Source organism: Camelus ferus, chromosome 26, assembly GCF_009834535.1.
Source record: "Camelus ferus isolate YT-003-E chromosome 26, BCGSAC_Cfer_1.0, whole genome shotgun sequence".
Lineage (NCBI taxonomy): Eukaryota > Metazoa > Chordata > Mammalia > Artiodactyla > Camelidae > Camelus > Camelus ferus.
In genome coordinates, this window is record NC_045721.1 from 22,929,006 (window position 1) to 22,946,665 (window position 17,660).

Here is a 17,660-nt window from a genome sequence, read left to right on the forward strand (position 1 = left end):
TGAGTTAAATTACCATTAAATATTTTCTAATGTTTCTCTTCGGTTTTAGGAAACTATTATTAAAAGGTTCTTCCATGACATGAAAAATGACAAGAAACTGCTTGTAACTGTCCTGCTCCTTCATTTATTCCTTAACTAAAAACATACTCCAGACATGCTACAAAAAGCAGTGTACAGTAGGCAGTGCAGCAGACATGCGGGGCAGTAAATAACTAGTGTTTACAACGTCTGCAACGATATGAAGGAAACAGATAAGGCGCTAAAATAGCTTATATCCATCAGGTTATTAAATTACAGGGGATGGGAAGCCATAGCGAGTGTGTGGCCTTTCAGCTGAAGCTCAAAGGAGAGACAGCACCAGCCTTGTTAACGCCGGGACATACAGTTCTAGCAATGGGAACGGACTTTTCTAAGGTTTTAAACTTGCGAAAAGCTTGGTGTTTTGGAGATACCAAAGTTCTGTGGGTGAGAGCGGGGATGGTAGGAGATGAAATGGGAGCACTGACAGGAGTCAGATCGCTCAGGGCCGTAGAGTGGGTGGTTAGATTCTATTTGAAGTTGAACAGTAAAGCCGTAGGAGCCTGCGTGAGTGTTCAGTCAAGGATTCATTCAATCGATGAGTGTTCATCAAGGATTCTTCTGATCCGTGCATGGAGACTCAACTGGGGGGAAAATAGAGAAGGTCAGCTATGAAGCTAATGCAACAAATCAGGTAAGCGATATTGGAGGCTTGAACTAGGAGGCCAGCAGTGGACGTGGGGGAAATTGCTGTGTTTTGGAGGTAAGATTACTAGGTCTTGCTGATAGAATATATTTAGGAGTAGGGAGAGAGAGATAAGACATGTTAATTCCCAGACTCGTGAATGAGCAGTAGGTTAGTAGGTTCTAATGAAGTGGGAAAAACCAGGGAGGAGATGAGTTGGGGGACAAGGTCCATTGGTCCCGTCCGAGATGCGCCAGGAGCAAGATGGTGAGAAGTCCAGCGGCAGGTGCCTATGAGGGGAAGTTTGGTCTGGTTATCCACAGTCAAGTCCTTGGACCCAGGTTGTTTCTTCCAGGGTTGGGAATGGATGAGAATACTCAGAGAGGCATGTAAGGAGGATGTAAGGGGAACTACTTCTGAGCCCTGAGAACTCAGCCCCTTGGGATCATGTGAGAGAGACGTCCAAAGGTCACTCATAACAACTGTCACTCAGGGAGAAGGACTAGGAGGCGAGCGTGGCCTCAGGGTTCGGGTTTTGATGGACTAACAGCCGGGTGATCGCCAGGACAGAGGAGAGGATGATGGGCACAGAGAGCTTGCACGGAAGTTTCGAGGACCCCGTTCCCGCAGAGTCACTGTGGGAGCCTTGACGAGTGGCTGGGAGGGGAGGAGTATCACAGATGTGGACATGAAGCTGTGAAGGAGAGCGGGGAAATGGACCTAGAGAGGGTTTTCTTCTGCTTGTTGATGATTTTGTTTGTATTTATTTTTAAAAGATTGGGAGAGCCACAGTTCCTATGCTAACAGGAACACTACTGGAAAAAGAGACAGACAGACAGACAGAGACAGAGAGCGAGGCAGACAGAGAGAGGGAGGCTGAACAGGAGGAGAAGTGTTGCTACTGCTAGAACAGGAAGCATCCAAGCACCTGAAGAGACACTGGCTTTGGGGAGGATGAGGAGACACAGTTTATTTGTTTTGTGTGTAAGTGAGGTGCTGTGTAGCATCTTCTGTTCTTTCCAAAGTACGGGGCAAGTTTGTGCACTGAATGCAGGAAGGAGGGATGGAAGTAAGTGGACATGGTTTGAAATTAGCTTGGGAATAAATTGCTTGGGGTAAATGAACTGGTGGTGAACATCGTTAAAAGACGTTATTCTGACCTGTTAAAACGCTAAGAAAGACTGTTCTTCAGGACTTCATCGGGGTTGAGCAAAGTTGTCCCTGAAGGTCACAGTTAGGCATTGAGGAAGACCTGGTTCAATAAAGGAGCGTCTGTGGTTTCCCCAAAGATAAGCGATACTGCCCTCAGAAGAACTTTGCGAGTCCTTTATGCCAAATTAGACGTGGCAGTAAACTTACGTCGTTTCTCTAGCTTGTTTATTTACTGAGTGTATATCCTTAGCACATTCCAACCAACCACCACGACCACCACCACCACACACACACACACACACACACACACACACACACACACACACACACACACACACACACACACACACACACATTCAAACCTCTTCCAGAGCCAGAGTTCCAATCATGGTCCAAAATCAGTATCAAAGAAAATGAGTAGTTGAGTAAATGAATTTATAAATAAAAGCGTATGTGGAATGTATGGTTTTGCTATTTTGAAAAAAGTTCTTAAATAGGTTTTAATCATAAAGAGAAATTTAACAGCTCAAAGGATAGTAAAAATGCAAAGATGGAATTTTTGTGTTTTTAGACACAGCACTTCTGGTTAAATAATTTAACTTTGTTTTACTCAACATTGTTTCATAGCAACAAATTCCCCTCCCTGACACGTTAGTAAATAATCTGGAATCTTTTAGACACAGAAGCACATAAGGAACAAGAAAGTCATCTGGAAATAATTGCAATATACAAAACAGGTATTCCTTAAAATTGGCAAATTCTTTGGAAAAAGCAAATTTGAGGATCTTATCAATATTCTCAGCTCAGAAAACTATATATAATTCCTTTCATATAAACTCAATGAAAGGAGAAACCTTGTTTATAAATAGCGTGCCTAGCACAGTCTTTGGCATGTTGTCTTTGACTTTGCAATAACAGTTGTAGAATCATAACATTTTCCCTCCTTTGCCATTTATTTAAAATACCTTACTAGAGACAAGTGACTGCTTAGTGTCCCAGCCTTCTCTCTATGTGCTTTACGTTTACAAATACTGTCTCGTTCACACACACACAAGCTTTGCAAGGTACATTTTATTACCTGCATTTATAAATGGGAAATCATAGGCTCAGGGAATTATTAATATCATCATTTTCTACACTTATTAAAAACTTACTATAAACAAACACTGGGCTATTTACATACTTTATGTCAAAGAAGCTCATTTAATTGTTACAACAACCCTGGTATTTCATGTGGGAAGATGAGCCTCAAAGATCACACACATAGTGAGTGAAGCTGAGATTCAAACATGGGAATATCTGTGCCCCAAACACATGTTCTTGGTGTTATTCTGTATGATGCATGTGTAGTTCTCCAAAACATGATCTGTCTTAGAAAACTCAGAGTTCAGTTAGATATCTTGTTAGACTTTAAGTACTGTGTGCGCATTATGCATTATGTGACTTTAAGGACTGTGTGCATGAGATGGAACAAAACAGGACTTCACAAGGAACCCTGGTTTTAAGTGAGTAAGAATTAATGCTAAAGTATGCTTTGATAATTGAACCTTTTATATAGTTTAATGACTATCCTTTAGTATAATTATTGCCCACATATTTACTGCTTTTACCACCACTACTACTGTCACTAAACTGTAGCTATCCTCAGCTTTGTATTTGATTTATATTATTTAATGACTTCAAATACCTCGGATTTATTGCAAACAGCATAATTGAAACGACTCACAGAAAAGAAAGAAGATGGAATTGCAGATAGCTTTTGTACATCAATGATATTAAAATTGGGGGCATTTTGGTATAAACAGAATGTACTTAATGTCAAGATTAACTATAAAGCTCTCGTAGTGTGGAACTGGCATAAGGGCAGACAAAAAGACCGATGGAACAGAAGTCCCAAAGCAGACCCAACATCAATAGCCATATGGGTCACAGCAAAGGAACTAACACACTGCTATGGCCAAAGTATGGGCTTTTCATTAAAAGGTGCTGGATCAGTTAGATATGCGAAAAGAGAGAATCTTGGCCTCTACTTAACACTATACTAAAAAATCAATTCTAAGTTAATTGTAGGTCCAAGTGTGAGAACTAAAATAATAGAAGTTCTAGAAGATAATAAAAGATAATATTTTCATGACTTTATGGTAAGTGAAGATTTAAAAAAAAAAGAAATACACCAAACGCACTGACCATAAAGAAAAATTCAGACATCATTAATATTAAGAGTTTTAATTCATAAAAGAACAGCATGTAGAGAGTAAAAATACAAGTTTCCTAGTGGAAGATGTTTTTAATACTTCACAATACATTTTTGACGAAGAACTTATATCCAGAATACATTAAGAACGCTTACAAATCAGTACCAAATAAAACAAGTAACAGAAATGGATAAAAAGCTTTTAATTGGCACTTCTTAGAGTAATGCAATGTCCAAATAACGTGAAAGAGTGTTTAGTGTCATCCATCATCCGGGGACTACACGTTAAAACCATGATGAGATATTATCCCATATTCATGACAATGGCTAAAATTTAAAAACTGACACTGCTAGTTGTTGGCAAAGATATGGCGCCAGGGAACTTGTATACACTGTCCTCAGGGTTGCAAATTATAAATTGGAATAATTACTTTAGAAAATGGTTTGGCCGTTATTTATAAAGAAAGCTAAGTATATGCCCCCCTCATGAGCCATCAATTCTGTTCTAGTTATAGAGGCCCCCAAGTCCATCAAGCTGTGTCCTTAAAATGCCAAAGAGGAAAATAGCATTAGCATAATAATTATTTAATGTTACTATGAAAGTAATATTAATAATACTTTTATAAAAAGCTTTAATTAATGAGTAATAGTCATACAGAAAAGTGAACAGGTCACAAGGACAGTTAGATGGATTTTTACAGACAGAATAAACCGCTCCCTGGAGTCACACTGAGACCAAGATGCCGAGCACTGACCACATTCTGGAGAGTTTCTTTGTCCTCCTTCTCAGTTATAGCTCTCCACCAAATGTAACCATTTTGTTACATTTCTACATTTCTGTTTTTTTACCAACATAATTGGTTTTTAATCTTTTTCAAGTTTTACGTAAATGATACCATACAGCACATAATATTTTGTGTGGGGTCCTTTTTCTCAGTCCTACGTTTGTACGTTCGTCTTCGTTGTAAGAAGCAGTTCATGTCTCTGCTGTCTCATTTTCCACTCTGTGGACTTCTGCAGTTTATCTAGTCTACATGCTGCCTTGTCTTTCGATGGACATAGTATGCCCTTGGGGGGCTGTGTAACTAGAACAGAACTGATGGCTTAAAGGTGGGCATATACTTAGCTTCATATAGTATCTTTGGTATTATAAGACCTTTCTTTTTAAAAGATACTTGATTTATGCTATCAACAATGGATTTGAAAGAGTCCATTCTTCATTATGGCATTATTTTCAACACTTACAATAAAAGTTTCAGAGGAGTAGGCAAAAATTAAATTAAAAGTTAAAACTTCCAGTGTTAAACTAAAATTTAAATACCTGCTTCCAGGGTTACCTATCTGTGGCACATCAGGTTGGTGTAGACATGGATGATGGGTGACCTGTGGGTGAAAGAATCCTGACTCTGACACCTTCACTGAAAAATTAGGTAAAACGATTTGCTAAGGTTATGTACAGCAGTCACAAATTTCTGTTCCTTAGCAGGATATCATTTGATCTTCCATATTTCTTTACGATTCTCTACCTCAGGGTGTTTTAAAAAGTGAATCCTGTAGCTATGTATTGGGTAATTTCTCAAATCCAGACCCTCTCCATTATGCCACCTAGCCCAGATTTTGCTTTAAAAAGGCATTTTTAAAAGGCTAGAATATACTTTTACAGTTTACAGATTTGCTTATTACCATGAGTGGTTCGCCGAAGGAAACAGAATGACCCACATGTTCATCTGTTTTTCAGCTGCCATTGTTAAATAAGGAAGACTGGATAAGCAAGTTTCTTTGCTAGTTTAGGGCCAGAATAACTTCAGTAACCACTTATTCTAATGATTCGATAGGAACTTGTTTTCAAAGAAGAAAGGAGGAAGCCCAGGGATAGTGTAGTTACTTACCTTGCCAACTGCCTTATGACAGATTGATCTCTACTGATATTTTGGTTTCTTAGGACAGAGATGATGTATGTGACAAATAACATGACAAATACTTCCTTTTCAAACTTTTTAGTAAATTTCTTACCTTATTAAACTGATAATTTAACTGATTCATTGTCCCTTTACTTTATCTTATGAAATTGTCCATGGAAATAAACATTTTTTTTCAAATATAAAATATTACTTGAGCCGGCCTTTTTAAAATAGCATATGGACAGTTTAAGAAAAATATAAATATCCCTTATTTGCTAGTGTGAACCTTAAGTAATTTTTCTCCCTCTCCCCCAAAATATAGCTATATTAGACAGATTTGCCTATGACCTTTTTGGTCACTTGATAAAAATATGTAGTGTGATCAAACCTTTGTGTGATGGACTCTTGCCCATTCCTTCCATTCTGATCATGAATATTTGATAAGAGTATATGCTTTTAGGTAAAAGGAAATTTTCCATAATATAAGTATGTGCACTTCCTTATGAATTTTCAACTTCATAAAATTATTAAATATATATATTTAATATATAGTTTATTATAATTCTTAAATTATATATTAAATATATATATAATATACATACAGCGTAGAGGTTAACTTACAATTGTTCAAAGGGACGATTGACATTGGACTTGCAGGTTTTCTAAAAGCTAATTTCCACTTACTGACAAATCCAGGACCATCGCTGGATTGATCCTAGATGAAAGCTCAGGCCTCCCACCTCTCATTGGCTCTGGGAGTATCAGTTACGTGCACTCGTGCTTCCTCCCTACGTCTGCACACCCCTGGTCAACACAGAGCTGCAAGAGGAAAACCAGTTTTGTAAGCTATGTGTGTAACATGTAGTTGATCAGGGGCCACTTTCAAGGTCACCTCACGTGTTGACTTCATGTTATGAGTCATCATGACTACAGAGAATTATATAGTGAATTTCCAAAGCTCTTTCTCATCGTGTAACTTCTAGAATCGGAGATCTTGCTTCATCCTCCCCCCTGGTAGAGTAAGAAGAGAGTATGTTTTAGGTGTATGAATCATCACGGAAGGGCTGGATGCCTGATTGTAGCTCCCTGCCTTCAACATTGCTCACTCCACTTTGACTCCCATAGCATCTCAGAATCTTCCACTGAATGTCACGTGGGTTACTGTTTGAAAATACGTCCATGCTGAAGTTATGTCAGAGTAATTACTGGAACTTCCCAATTGATCCCTCTAAGGTAGAAGGCAAAATTAGATTCATTTTTAGATCATTTTAGGCTTCTTTGTTACAGTTGTATATCCATTTGTAAGATACTTTCTATTTTAAGACATGCCAAATCCCTTTGGAAAAATATACTAACATTCAAGCAAATGATCTTGAAAATTCTGGACAACATTGCTGAACATAACGACTCAAGAAAGCATTGAGAAAGAACTGACTTTCATATGGATAGAAGTTCTACCTGAAAAGAGTTTCTTGTGTCCCTGGTTCAGAACTCATTCTGGGTTACTGGGACCTCTTCAACTTCTTTGAAATAGGTTATGACTGGGAAGTGTGATTCCATAAAAGTGATAGTATCTCTCCTCAAGACATCACTTTCTGTGCTAATTTCTGTTTGTAGTGTATATTATTTCATTGATTCCTCATTATTGTCTGTGTAGGTATTTTTTCATATTCACAACCACAGGCAGCCGCATGATGAATTTGCACACATTTCTGGCACATTATCGCTTCTGTTGGAGAGGAGATGTAATTCCAAAGTGAATTAGCTGTCTAAAACGGAGCTTGTTTTTAAGGTCCTTCAACTTGAAAGAACACATTTTCCTTGAGTAGCTGTACAAATTTACCCTCTCACCAGGACTGGAAAGAACGATAGTTTTCTTCACTTTTGCTGTCATCAAACACATTAATTGTATCTGTTCTTTGTGACTATGCAGTTCAAGTACTTGGCCCATTTTTCTGTTGAAGCAGCTGCTTATATTTTCTTATTGCCAGGTTCATGCAATATTTTAAAAATATTAGTCCTTTTCCGTCTGTCATGTATATTGCAAACAGTTTTCCTACTTTATTTGTCTGTCTTTTATTTTGTTTACAGTGTTTGCCACCGTAAAGATAGTTTGCTATTTATTTTTATATTCACTTTTAGAAGGGCCTTTTTCAGCCTAAGAGTGTAAATGTAATAACTTTTATTTTCTAGTATTTTTTTCACTTTTTTTACATTGTACTTTCTCTGTTGTGAATTATGTTTTTCTCCTGTTTCTCTGTTGGGTAACTTAATGTTTTCTCTGATGATAGAACTATTGTTAGAGCTACTTTCTATTGTTCAGTTTTAAAGTACAAGAGTGAGTGATTTTCTTTGAAACTTCAAATCGTACTTAATTGAAAGTCCCTTCCCACCACGATCTTCCCTCTTAACAGTTTGCTGTGTATCTTTCATAGTCTCACGGAACACTGTTATGTTGTATTGCAGCTCCTTTTTGGTAGAGGGAACACGTCTGCCTGTCTCGTGTGAGATTCGTGTGGTCCATTTAGATCACAACCTGACTTTGATTCCGGCTGAGTCATGGGGCAAAGAATCCCAGGGACTCGCCAATTACACAGCCTCGTGTCTCCACGTGTTCAAGGGCTAGTCAGGCAAGCAGGGGCCAGTAGAAGCCCACCTGTGACGTTTTCCTCCAGGCAGAAGTGACTGCAAATAGACCGTGTGCTTTTATCATCTTCCTCTCCGGTAGTAATCCTTTTAGATTCCGAAACATTGTTTGATTCTTGAATTTTGTGTCACATGTGGAATTTTCTTGAGACTGATGCTTCATACACATTTAGTGGGGAGATGGTGTGAGGATGTTTTGTCTCTTTCATGTAAGCTGAGACCTCCTCTCCATCCCACTCTCCATCTCGTCAGAAGGATTGTATTTTGTGTCATTGTGTGACATGTCAGGAATCATCCTGCACCTTCCAGAAGGCCATGTGTCAGGATCAATATTTTTATGACATAGACCTAAAGAGATGAAGTGATATTCTCAATTCAAACAAGAAGTAAAGAAAGGGGAAAATGCCAAAATTCACAACTAATTTTAATATATAATAGGGAGGAACACATTTCATAATCGACTGCCTGGGAGGGTTTGTAATAACGTAAGAAAATGACATGAGATTATGTTTCTCAAAATGCAGTACAAAAATCTACATCAGAATAACTTGGGTTACTAAAAGTAGTGGTGGAAAGACTTTCAGTTAAATAGCATTTTGATTTTTAAAGCAAATATGTTAATTTTGTACTTCAGACATTAGAAAGGGAAAACGTATTAGAATGTGGACAGTGCCATTGAAGACGCCTGGCTGGGGAGGTGGGGGCAGGTTCCTGCATTTTTAACAGCTCTCTGATTGATTCCAATGCAGGCTAAACCTTTGAGAACCAATATCCAAAGTATTTAGGTACAGATTTAGACTTAAGGCTGGGATCATCATGACAACGTTAAACATCTGAGGTCCTTCACTTTGCAGACCGGTTAAGTTAAACAACATCCCATTTTCCTGTAATTTCAAAGTGTAAATTAGAAAAAAAATTATATTTGTTCTGGGTATGGTGACTACTTGAATATAACTTGGAGTGTTCTACTTAATTAGATACTCTTAAATAGACAGTTAACTATAGGCAGAATAATATTCTCTGGACTATTTCACATCTTTTTCATAGTAGGATAAATCTTGATCAGGTTTTCTGGAAATATTGGGAGGTTCTTCCAAAATACAGCCTTACTGTGAAGCTGTTATTAAAATCCCACTCCATTCTTCAATACTTATTCTAAAATGGTTTCCATAAAACTGAGATTCCTAATTTCAAGCATCCTGCTTAATTATTGATGCTGATAACTAACTGCAAAGCATTAGAGTGGATTTCAGTTTAACTTTATATTGGAAGGTAATACAAACTTGTGTAATTTTTCAAACTTATACATTCACCAATTTTGTAAAACAGCTATAAATAAAATAAGCGACTTCAAAAATATTTTAATTGATGTCTCAAAATGTTTGTCCTAAAAGCCAAATATATATTTTACATTTTAATTGTGGTAATTTCATTCTAATTTTGGCATTGATTTGAATTAAAAGATGAATATAATTCTACCAAGAAAAGTTAAGTACTTAGAAAATTAATAATATTTAACAGGGATCTGGCATATGTAACATTAAGCCTGAAGGTTTTCTAGTGCATCTGTTTCCAGATCTCTCAGTCTGATAAGTAATTGATCTTGCGTGTTTCTCTGACAGACTTATGCAGGCAAAGACCTGGAGGAGCAGCTGCGGTCGGCGTCCAGTGTAGATGAACTCATGACTGTACTCTACCCTGAATACTGGAAAATGTACAAGTGTCAGTTGAGGAAAGGAGGCTGGCAGTACAATAAAGAACAGGCCAACGCCAATGCAAGAACAGAAGAGACTCTAAAATTTGCCGCGGCTCATTATAATGCAGAGATCTTGAGAAGTAAGTATGGGAAAGAAAATACAGAGTAGGCTTCATATTTCAACCCATTGAAAATCACCAGCTTTGTCCTTTAATTTCAGCATTTATAGTACCACTGAGTATCTTCAGAGCCAAAAGTAAATACAATAGAAAATAAAGAATTATTTTACAAGTACAGAATTTTATGATTTCACTGTGAGCAGTAAAGATGATTTCTTGAAAAGTAAAGATAGGGAGGTACATGCATATCAACACACTTTAATGTTTTTGTAATTGAGGTGGTATCCAGTCGCAGAATTTTTAAAACATACAGATACATCTTACACACTATATACCAGTTTAATTATTAAAACATTCTGTATCATGAAAAAAAATTACAGATAAATTTTATTTAGATTTGGATATAGAAATGCTTAGTTGCTAAATCATCTTGTCAGCTACTGCACATTTCCTTGCTTGTTGCTTGATAGGGAACTGGCTCAAGAGCTGGACTTTGGTAAAGCTACCGAGAGATGTCGAAGAAAGAGTCACAAACAATTTATGATGTTGCACAAAATGGCTTAGTATCAACGGGTGGGCTACTTTTACAGAATAACTCCTGTCAGTTGTTAGGTGTTAACTGCTGTAAAGATTTGAAATTACAAATTATTTGGAGAACAAAAGCAAACGAACAAAATGGTTTCGTGGTTGAATAACCAATAGTTTATGCTTTTTTTTTCCCAAAAACTTTATTTTAGAGGAAATGGGGGGAAATAAATTAGAATATTTAAGAAGTACATCATTTGTAAGGCGGTCTTTAAAGAGTCAGCAGTGCGGTAGGTAAAGCACTGGCTGATTGGAAATGGAATTCCAAGAGAGAGCATGAAAGGAACAGGAAATTTTGAATTTCCTGAACAAAACAGTTCAAGATACATGTCCCAGTTGATGGAAAATACACTTGCACTTCAAATAGCTACCACCATGACATTACCCAATGGTGCCAAATCGCCTGCCTGAAAATGAATTTTGAATTGAGTCCAAAACCAAAACCATTTTCTTTACATCTCAGTTTAAAAAGAAAATTTAAACGTGTTTACAGTTTCTTTGGGACCTCAGAAATATTGCATATTAGAGCAAATGAGCATGACTGTATCTCTGCAGGTTTTGTAAACATCTACGTGCTAAACGTTCATTTTCTTAAGTAAAGAAAACCAAACAAGTGCAGGAGAGTATTGGTGTAGTAAGAAAGCGTAACCCTAATGTAGCTTGTTACATGGCTGTAGAAACTAGTTTTATTTTAGAAAATACCTTCAGCTGCTCTGTTAAATGTCATATCATATTCCAATTCACAGGGCACTTTAGGATCCCGTCAACTGTTTCTTTAAAGTTATGTATTTTACTTAAACTTTAAACTCTGAAATCAAAGGTGAGTGACTTCCAGCTGCTGTGGGTTTTTCCGCCTTGGTGGCTTCTGTATGACTTACGACCTTCCCTGTGACCCGACAGGTATTGATAATGAGTGGAGAAAAACTCAATGCATGCCACGGGAGGTGTGTATAGATGTGGGGAAGGAGTTTGGAGCAGCAACAAACACCTTCTTTAAACCTCCATGTGTGTCCGTCTACAGATGTGGGGGCTGCTGCAACAGTGAGGGGCTACAGTGCATGAACACCAGCACAAGTTACCTCAGCAAGACGGTAGGTGTGCGGCCCTGCCCGGCCCGCGTCAGAGCCTCAGCCCGGGGTGGGGGAAGGGGCGGCCTTGGCTTCAACTCTGGTCCCTTTAAAGTCACTTGGTTGTTTATTATTATTGAAGTCTAGTCAGTTTACCATGTTGGGCTATTTCCGGGGTACAGCATAATGTTTCAGTCATACCTATATGTACATATATTCCTTTTCATAGTCTTTTTCATTGTATGTTACTTGAAGATATTGTGTACAGTTCCCTGTGCTAGACAGTAGAAACTTGCTGTTTTCGAACTAGACTTCAATAATAATATAAAAAAAGGTAACTTAGTTCAGTTCAGAGTTGCTTATATTTTCTGTGGGGAATGAAGTTAATTTTTCCATATTTTATGTTTTTGATGATAGAGTATCACAAAAAAGTAATTGATGCTTTATGAGCTGTTTATTTATGGCATCAAAGCCAAGTGGAGAAAATGATAAAAAGGCACATGAATGCCTGGGTACATGTAGACACATACATATGTTGATCTTGAAAGACAAATGTTTTCATTCAGCAATAAATTACTTCTAAATGGTTAAGTCTTCTGATTATAGAAATGCAGCACAAATTATATATTCAAGAAGCATTGGTATATGTGTGTGTGTTCTGTGAAACAGCGGTGCAGTATTGAAATAAGCCATCACGCTGAGCGTATCCATTGTGTTCACTTAGAAAGCAAAGGAAATATCCCTTTTCCTTTTCTTGAATAACCAGTCAAGTCCCATCCCTTTACATGTTAAGCTTCTAATAAATAACCAAGAACCTTCTCTTAAGGTTCATTTGGATGGGAGATTCCTAGAGGGTCATTTAAAATGGTGTGTGCCACTGGCTTCTGCCCAGAAATCTTTGGAGAAGCCCAGAGCTGTAGGCTGGGCTGAAACTTCTCCCTGAAAGACAAAACTGATTGCTCAAAAAGGCTTTTCCAAACTATGCTGAGAATAGCATAGGTAATCTGGCTACATTTGGAACTGTCCTTTGACCTTTAGAATGAAACATGAGAGTATTTTAAAAATGTCATGTTAGACTTGATGTGTTCAATGTGGAACAACAGCAAATCGACATTTCAACTAAATAATGTCTGTACTTCGTCTCATACAAACTTCAGCTGAGCTACATGGTTCCCACTAACAAAAATCTACTCCTGTTTTAATATAAGTCAGTGGAAATGAAAGTAAAGATTACTAATTCAGTTCTTTCAACTGCATTTTTCCATCTGGTTGAAAATTTCTAAAAATTTTACTGTAATGATCATTTGGTCTCTAGGTTTGGAGACATTGTCCTGTTGTACAATCCAAATTGCTTTTTTTAAAACATTGTATATCTTTGTATTGCTCACACACTTCACGAAGGGACAGTCTACTTCAGATACGAAGACTTGCAAAAAGTACATTATAAACCTGAGTTTTCTATTGCCTCTGCCTAAACTCTAAAGACTGAAAAAGTTTTAGAAATCAAAGGTGATGCTTTGGGGTCTTATGTCTTTCCTCTTATTATCATAGTTGGTTAAGTGTATTCAAAAGTAATTTATTCTCTATTATTACGATAAGTACAGCAAGATAACATAGGGCTCATTCTAGCATATGTTAACAAGAAAACCACTATGAATCTAAATATATTCATTCGTTTAGAAACTTTATCTTTGTGGGTGATGTGATAAGATTTCAGTGCTTGACAAAATTCTGACATTTTAATGGATAACATAATTGTAGAGTTAGGGCACAGCAAAACTTCGCCTTTATTGCTCCTCCCATATTTTTATCAAACAATAATTGAGCATTTGTTAGATAACACATTAGAGTTTTCTATTATATACTGTTATGAATAAAATATACTAATTTAATAGGGTTCATAGATATTGTGTGTTTATCTTTTCAGAATCCTTAAGAGAAGTTTTTAAGAAATTTTTTAGTAACTGTTGGAACCAAACACTTTTTTTAAATCAAATAGAAATACTTATGCCAGTAGGATATTCTCCAAACTGTAATATTTATTTTAAAAAGATATTATTAAAAATGATGCTGCTTTAATGTTTAAGCCAAGCTCTATAAAAGGAATTTTGGCCTTCTGAGTCTCTTGAAAAAAGGTTATTATTTTAAAAGTCAGAGAAAATAAATATGGGTGATTTAGGAATTGGAATAATTTCGATTGTGTATATTTTTAAATAATTCAGTTAAGCCATGTAGAATGTGTCCTAGACAGTCTTGTTTATTATCATAGGGCTTGATTTAAGTGAAATACCAATTTGGTTGATTTTTTTAAAAGGTCTAGATATACTAGTTGCTTTTTCCAAAAAGCAAAGGGCTGTGTCTCTTTTAAAATTGGGATGACATGGAGTAGAATCAAAAGACAGATTTTTGAAGAATTATTTCATCAAACAAAGCAAAATGTATCTATTAAGAGCTGATTATTTATCATTTCAAAATTGCCTTATTGGATTTAGTTGTTAGATGAAATTTTATTTTTGAAGTGCTTATATTACAGAAATACAGGTCTGAGTAACAATCATTGTAGTGTTAGGATGTTTATGTATGTGTGTGTGTTTTGTGCATTTCTGTAAATTCCTGTGCTTTTTTTTTTTTACTGTTAATTTATTTACTCGGTGAAAGTAAGTTGCCAGTTGACATTATCCCAAGCTATTTTTCATTGCTAATTTCCTCCACAAATTCTTCGATTATGCCTTGTTGAGTTTAATACAGAGAAAACCTTTTAAATGAATCCTTTTTTAAATGTCTCAATTTATAGAATATTAATTAAATATGACTTTAATATTTAAAGTAAGTAGTTCAAAATATATCTTTGTTAGATACTGATGCTCCAATGTTTTGTATAATAGCTCCTCAGGCAAGATTTTTCTCCCTGACACCAAACTCACCCCAAACAAAAAACGCCATAAAAAAAAGCACCTCGTCTTCTAGTTTTTACCTCTCACATTGCTTGGCTTCATCTCTAGTCAGAAGCATAGGGATTGTCTTTGACACCTCTTGTCACAAATCCAGTCTCTCACCAAATCAAATGCTCACTTTATCCCCTAAGTGTCTTTAAGCACCATCACTGTAGGTCCAAGCCACATGTGATGCTCTTTCCGACCAATGAAATGACATCCTCTCTGCTCTCCCTGCTTCCACGTCTCCCCTTCCTAATCCACTCTCTAAACGGCCCTCAAGCTGGTATTTTTAAAAACACATGTCTGGTGTTGACAATCTCCAGTATAAAGGCCTTTCAGTGATTCCCCATTGCTCCTTGAATAAGACAGAAATCTTTATCACAGCCTCTGCCTTCCTCTACAACATCCTCTAACATAACTCTCCCTTGACCTTACTCTTTGTGCCCTGGTCTTCCTTCAGGTCCTGGGAACCCATTCCCCCGCTGCCCCAGAGCCATTGCACGTCCCTCTGCGTCCTCGCTGCCCGCGAAGGTATCAGACCTTCACATCTCACGTGTCTTGTGGCTTGAGGCAGCCCTAGGGGAGATTTTCCTACCTCCTTGATTAGACTCAGTAATTCTTTTAAATGCTTTTTAGTTTCTGATACTTTTCTTTCAAAGCATATACTATAGTGTACAATCATGTAGTTTATAATCATACAGTCATTATTTGATTAATGCCTGTCACCTTCATAAAGGCAGATAGGTCTGTTTCATTCACTGGTGACCCGAGTGCCTACCACAGATTGCACAGCCCCTTACAGAACCACACAAAAACCACAGACCATCTCACCAGGGGAAAACTGAAAATACAGACACATCCACAGTATTTCCTCCCCCCCAGTTTCAGGGAGTTAGTTCTCTGACCCCTAATCCTTAAGTGTGGAATCAGATTTTAAAACAATTTCTTGATGTTTAATAATAATAAAAGAGTTGATTAACACACTTGTGTAATTTTTAAATGAATTGATTATTTTTTACCAAACAAAAGTATGTGCTGTAAATCATAGCTCAGCCTTTTTAAAAAATATCTTTTATTTAATAAACAGAAGAGAGGATTCTTTTTTCCCCATTCATAGTTAATATTAGCAGAAGTCAGCATTCTGTTATTTCTTTTACTATGGGTTTACTAACACATGCTGACACGTGTGCCAGATGGGAGAGCCTTGGGTAAAATCTGAACTTGGAAAACAGAAAATCAGTGCATTATTAGTAAGCAAAGTATATAGATTTCATCTTCGGTTAACCGTTTGTGGGTTTTTTGTGACCCCTGTGTATGTATTCCCTATATTGGTCCCATTCGGTCCCCTAGTCACCTAACTGGTTTCAGAGTAAAAGTGTTTACATGAAGGAGAGGAACAGAGAATGTCGTACGTGTGACAGCATACAAACTGCTCTGTCAAGGTGGAGGTCTTCTAGGGGGTTAGGCTTCAGAAATTGTAAGTCTTCAGAGCCAAGAAGAGCACTTAGTGCTAGGTTTAAGTGCTGTGTGGTTGCAATAGAATTTGATCCAGTAGCCTCGGAACATACATGTCAAATATGGTATTTTTTCCTATAAGAAAATGACGTCTACGTTAGATCTTATGGAATCAGTTCTTGCTGTGTTTCATCTTCTTTCACCTCCAGCCTTCACAGAATTTAGGATTACTTTTACAATATGCTTATGATGGTGATATTATTCATTGTACCTGCCTCCTCCCAATTTTCTGTTCGTATGAAGAAAATCAGGATTTGCCGACAGAATTTTTGAAGTTTGTCCGGTTTCTTATGGTTGGTTTATAATGTTTTCAAATTTTGTTTCGATCCTTTGTGATAGTGGGAATAATTACAATCCTTATAAATTCTGATCTGCAAAGCAGTGAGTTTTAAATGTTTATATCATTATAATAGCAAAGGAGATTCATTTTAGCATTTCAGTTTTTTAAAAGATTTGCAGATTTTTGGAATTTGAAGTTAATGGGGAACAAGATATTTAGTCTTCAGGGATCTGCTCCAGAACACACTCCTCTGACTCCACACCCTTTCCATGGACCCCCTCGTCTTCTCTTTTTGCTCTTCATGGTCACTTCCAAATATTTATCTCTACCTCAGACTCCTCTCTCTTATGGTTTCCACACACCCTACTCATCTTTGTGTCTTGTCTTCCCCCAGACCGGTCAGAGTCGGTCAGCGTCACACCTGTTTTCCCACCCCCACTCCACCCTCACCAGTAAACAAGCAACTCAATAAATCTTTTTCTTTTTTTCAGTGTTCTCTGTCTTAGTAAGTGATGCCATTCTTCTAGTCGGTGAATCCAATTATTCTTTTCTTTCACCAAAAGCCCAATCAATAATTCCTGTTAAATCTACCTTCCAAACATCTCTGGAACCCGTCAGCGTGTTCCTTATGGTGACCCCTCTCTGGTCTGGGTCACATCCATCCATCACCTGGACCAGTACACATGCCCCAGCCTACTAACTGCTGTCTTACCTCCATTTTTACTTCCCTCCAGTCCATTTGCCACATTGTAGCAGCGAGGTTTTTTTTTTTTTTTCTTTTCTAAATGATAAATCAGATACTGCTCCAGCCTCTTGAGTAATGTTGCGTATTGAGACTAAGCCAGCATCCAGCAAGTGTATTAATA

At 37.2% G+C, this 17,660-nt stretch overlaps 1 protein-coding gene across 1 annotated transcript in view; it reads left to right on the plus strand.

Moving 5' to 3' along the window:
* Positions 1–17,660, plus strand: part of VEGFC (vascular endothelial growth factor C) — an 81,034-nt gene that overhangs the window by 40,731 nt on the left and 22,643 nt on the right. The window contains exons 2-3 of the mRNA XM_032468757.1: positions 10,219–10,432; positions 11,897–12,087. Of these exons, the coding sequence (XP_032324648.1) occupies positions 10,219–10,432; positions 11,897–12,087 (405 nt within the window). The remainder of the gene's footprint in view (positions 1–10,218; positions 10,433–11,896; positions 12,088–17,660) is intronic.